Source organism: Athene cunicularia (genome assembly GCF_003259725.1).
Source record: "Athene cunicularia isolate RWA chromosome 3 unlocalized genomic scaffold, athCun1 chr3_part1, whole genome shotgun sequence".
NCBI classification, from domain to species: domain Eukaryota; kingdom Metazoa; phylum Chordata; class Aves; order Strigiformes; family Strigidae; genus Athene; species Athene cunicularia.
The window spans coordinates 101,210,875-101,216,068 of record NW_020799097.1 but is presented as its reverse complement, the minus strand read 5'-3'; the positions used below and the strand labels follow the sequence as shown (position 1 = coordinate 101,216,068).

Genomic DNA, 5,194 nt, shown 5'->3' with positions numbered 1-5,194 from the left:
AAAAGAAAAGAAAAGAAAAGAAAAGAAAAGAAAAGAAAAGAAAAGAAAAGAAAAGAAAAGAAAAGAAAAGAAAAGAAAAGAAAAGAAAAGAAAAGAAAAGAAAAGAAAAGAAAAGAAAAGAAAAGAAAAGAAAAGAAAAGAAAAGAAAAGAAAAGAAAAGAAAAGAAAAGAAAAGAAAAGAAAAGAAAAGAAAAGAAAAGAAAAGAAAAGAAAAGAAAAGAAAAGAAAAGAAAAGAAAAGAAAAGAAAAGAAAAGAAAAGAAAAGAAAAGAAAAGAAAAGAAAAGAAAAGAAAAGAAAAGAAAAGAAAAGAAAAGAAAAGAAAAGAAAAGAAAAGAAAAGAAAAGAAAAGAAAAGAAAAGAAAAGAAAAGAAAAGAAAAGAAAAGAAAAGAAAAGAAAAGAAAAGAAAAGAAAAGAAAAGAAAAGAAAAGAAAAGAAAAGAAAAGAAAAGAAAAGAAAAGAAAAGAAAAGAAAAGAAAAGAAAAGAAAAGAAAAGAAAAGAAAAGAAAAGAAAAGAAAAGAAAAGAAAAGAAAAGAAAAGAAAAGAAAAGAAAAGAAAAGAAAAGAAAAGAAAAGAAAAGAAAAGAAAAGAGGACACATCCTGTCTACTGGAAGGATATGTACAGTATTAGGTACTCTCAGGGAGTCTAAGATCAAGAAGATTTGTTTTGCTTTTAATGCATAGTGGAAATGTTGGCACTTCATCCCATGCTATTGTCTGCATTGCCTATACTCCACAGATACTGCCAGTGCTTGAAAAGAATGACAGGGAATCGTAGGATTGTGCTGTTTAATTTGAAGTCAGCAGGTTTTTAAGGCTTTCTGCTAACAATAATTGCTTTCATACATTTCTGTCTATCAGCAGTATTTGTAAATGAAGTGAAATTGCAATGATCAGGTCAGCTCTTTAGTCACATGGGTAAACTTTCACTCTCCAAAGTCAAAATGTAATTTTAAAATAAAGAAATAAGATACCAATATCCTCAATGGTCTAAATATAATTCTCAGCTAATTAGGAGCTTCCTCTAGATTCAGATTGAATTATGTAGGGGAAAATACTATTGACGATAACAATAAATTCTTACTGCATCCGTACAAAAGACAACAGAGAAAATGACAAATACAGAGTGCCATAGCATATTCAACCTTCCCCCAAACTTCTGGAGACGATACCTTTCTGAAAACATGACAAAAGGAGAGCCACTGAAGAAAGCATGAGACCTGGCAGCTAGCTTGCTTTCTGTCTGCTGACATATCGCAGTATAGCATTCAGGTGAACCCAGATCCATCATGGACTTTACACTGTAGCTCAGATTTTGGGCAAGACTAGCTCCAGCTTCAGAAGACAAGTGCAGCACATTGCTCAAACAGATTTATTTTTTTTAAGCTGCACTTGCTATAATTTTAAAAATCCAATTTGGCTATCTGAACCCTGCATAGCCAGGAGGACACTGTGATTTTTGTATATGCTTGATTAGATTTTTATGAAAAAGTAATTTTTATTCTTCTGATCAGGAAAAGACTAATTATATTTTACAGCTACAAACAAGTCTTTTTTTTCCTTTGCCTCAGAACCGTGAGGTGAAGATGCTTCTACTGTATCTAAGATCATTCCAAAAAGTGCTTTTCAGGACAGATGTTGAATACAGACAGAAAACTTTGTATGCTGGAAAGGGGATTTTAGGGGGCAGAACGGACTAAGGAAAGAATAAATTTAAGAACTAATGCCACTTAAAGTAAGACCGAGACATGGCAATATAGGATGCTGAAGGTTTCATTTTTACTCTATGGAGAGTGAAATGCTTCCGCTTTAATAAGCTGACCATATTCCAAAATTAGTGTGGTTGATACAATATTGTGCATGAATTACTGGCCTCACCCTGCAAGAACGGTACTTGATTTGTGCAAATGTCCCTTGCTGCAATTTAGAGAAACAACAATCAGGCATGCTGATTACTGGTGCAGGGTATTTATCATTTCTGTAAGGAAAGCTTGAAAGAATGGGATTTGCTTTTTTGGGTATCACTTCTTAGAGTGAGTACCTGAAATAGATGTTGTAGTTTTTTTGAAGTATGAAAAAAAATCTAGTTATTGGTTAAAAAGTATATAAAATTAAAAAAAAAGCTTGAAGCTTATGAAGTGACTCCACAGAGTTCAGACCTTTAGCAGTATAAACATAATATAAACTTCATTGTCTGTAGTATTGTGCCATGACATTAGTCTCACTAAGACAAAATGCCACTTTGCAGCAAGCAATAAATCTGACAAAGCATTTTTAAACATAATGCCCTAACTTGCTAAGACAGGCTTTTACACACTTCCAAACTCTTCTCCCTGAAAATTAACCCCGTTGATTCTCCAAATGTTAAGGGTCTCGGGCAAAAGTAAACTGAAGGCTGAAGTAAAATAACCATCCCCTTGGAACTGAACGAAAACTTAAATCCAGGAGGGTTCACAGTCTAATTTCATATACATATATATGTATGCAATACACATATATATGAAATTAAAATAGAGACACGCATGACTTGGGCATCGGAAGGGGACTGCTACTTTCATACATTCATAAATAGCTGCTGAACTCTCTACTCATGAAGAAGCTCTTGTAGGCAGTTTGGGGATTTGAAAATCTCGGGGACCTCACTGTCCAGCTTACAGATGACCTTGTATATGGCCTTCTTCCAGGAAGGATCAACATCTTTGCCTGCGATAATGGCATTGAAAAACTCCCGTAACGTGATCTGAGCCACTTCCAGGAATCTCTCTGGAACCTGCTGATACAAGGAGACAATGGCATTAATACAGTTTTCAATTTCAAGTCTCTGGTTCTTCAAAGGAAACTGAGCTAAGTTCTTTCTTTCAGAAAGGGGCTTACATAGCACCTGCATTTTCTAAATGTGGCAGCCTTCTATTCTCTTATGCAAAGCTGTTATATATAGTACTATAGCAATAACTTTTATAACATGTGTTAGAGATCTTTGTAAAGTCTACTGACAGAATGTAGGTAACAAAATGTTACTGTCTGAGTTTGGAGAGTGGAGGATTTATAGGATATAATTAGCAGGAGGGGAAACAAACACAATTGTCTTTAAGAAGAGAAATCTCTGCTTGATATTTTACCCATGCATTTATGGCTATGTTCTCCTCTCCTTGTGGGAAATGATATAAAAGTTATGCATGCACAGAAAGCCCACTGTACCTCTGTGCTTAACTTCAGTGACAACCAGTGCTGAAAGCTATCAAAGCAAACGGGGTATCTCTGAATGTCGTTCATAATTTAAAAACAGGCAAGCCTTCAGCTAACAGCCTGCTTCTGTGGCTGCTGTGCACGAGTTCCTCATAAGATGGCTTTCTCAGAAGGCATTATGGTTTTCCTTTCTTTTTCATAAGTCTACAAATAAACCCCCAGCCTCTTCAGTGGGTTCATTGTGCTCCAAGTGGATACTGGGCTGGGATGCATTAAACTCATCCTGGTTTTCTAGATGTCACTATCACTTCACGGGTGAGCCAAACGGCTGGCTAGCAGGAGCATGCCACTCTCAGAAGCCCCTGAACAATGAGTGAATGTTAAAAACCACAGTTACCTCCAAACTTTGGTAATTCATCCTAAATAGATGTCTCAGGCACCATCACCACCTTCTTACCCTCTTGTCTTAACTGACTCAAAAGCAATCACTATAATGAACTGTAGGTCAGTTGCAAGGTTGAGGTCATCTCCATAAAGGTATTATTTTCCATTTTTATTACGGAAATATGGCTTCACAGCTCTAGAACTGCTAATACACAGCCGGCCAGTAGCCAGCATGCTTATAATAGCAAGTATTCCCTCACTGCTATTCTTTGCCCACTCCGGCAAGAGGAGTTCTCCGACATGCAACAGGGGCCACTTCAACCATACCTGTGGCCAACAGACACCTGGGCAGATCTCGCTCATTTACTGAATGCACGTGACACTGCCAGATCAGGGCCGGCACCTTATCCTCTACTTCAGGCTTTTATTCTTCTCGGTTTAGAAGCCACGTTCAGAAAACTTGTCTGGAAATGTGCATGTTTCAGCTGATACGATAGAGTTCTGGAGCCTCACTCACTGATCACCGTTGAGGAAATGCTAGCAGTTTGCTAGCCACGTTTTGCCATCAGATAAGCATGAGATCAGCTCCCCCTGACACCAGCTGACAGACTCTGCTTCCAGAAGCCGCACAGCCTGCAGAAGTTCTCTGTCTACCTCCAAGAGCAAAATCCAGCCCTCACACGTTTTTCTCTGCTCCCAAAGACAGGCTGCATTCTGTGGAAATCTTTTATTCAACAGGCCGCACAGAAAGAAATATTTTTACAGATGTTCTATTCCAGCAATAATTATGAGGGAAGGAAATAACTATTATGTTTTACATCTTATAAAAACAAAGCTCAAAGAAATAACTTAAAACTTCACATAACCACTCTGCTGTGTGGGCACTTGGTAATACGTCTACAAAAGGTACCATGCTTGTCGCATTCTATATAAATGACAAACTTTTCTGTTTATGCAGATCAAACAACTGCTCATGTGCTGTTCATCACCCTTGGTATTGTTGGACACTAACCAAGGTGAAGGAGTTGTGAACTACATGATACTAGAAAGCAAGAAATGTAGTAGATAACCAACTTTTTGCTGTACACAATGTTAGTTGACAGGAGCAAAAACTGTTCTTTTTTTGCATTTGTACTTGGGAAGAAGACTTCACACATTTCATTTTTGGTGTCTACTCCAAAAGACCAGCATTAGATGCCTTTCTTCCCTTCCAAGTTGCTGGAGATGGGAGGGAGGCAATTACAGGCACCTACATGAGAAGCATAAAGCCCAAATGCAAAATGTCCTACATGGTTACACCCCTGACAACTTTAAGCATGGAAGTGACAACCTGGGTTTTAAGTTGAGCTCTTGCCATTCAGTTTCCACCTATGGGTATGAAAGTTCTCCAGGTAGGGGGTGCTGCTTTTCCAAGGAGGCGTGAAACCCCTGAAACCACTACTTTCCAGGCCTCCCACACCCATAAAGACACACAGACTTTTCTTTTATGCTAGGAGTTAGCTTTCAAGGTCTGGCTTTATTGTACCTGAGTCACATCTGCAGGGGTGGGTCCCTCTGAACCCAGGACAACAGGCTGCAGAGAGCAGCCCACAAACATAATAGTGAGTGAAGCTGTGTGGGGACT

At 38.0% G+C, this 5,194-nt stretch overlaps 1 protein-coding gene across 2 annotated transcripts in view; it reads right to left on the bottom strand.

Annotated features, from left to right (window-relative positions):
* PROX1 (prospero homeobox 1) overlaps positions 1-5,194 on the bottom strand; it is a 47,710-nt gene that overhangs the window by 3,728 nt on the left and 38,788 nt on the right. The window contains exon 5 of one of the 2 annotated variants that reach the window (XM_026845840.1): positions 2,561-2,770. In XM_026845840.1, coding sequence (XP_026701641.1) covers positions 2,585-2,770 — 186 coding nt within the window. In that variant the 3' untranslated portion in view covers positions 2,561-2,584. Of the gene's footprint in view, positions 1-523; positions 2,771-5,194 lie in introns of those variants that run through there. The other variant, XM_026845839.1, reaches the window with a different exon arrangement.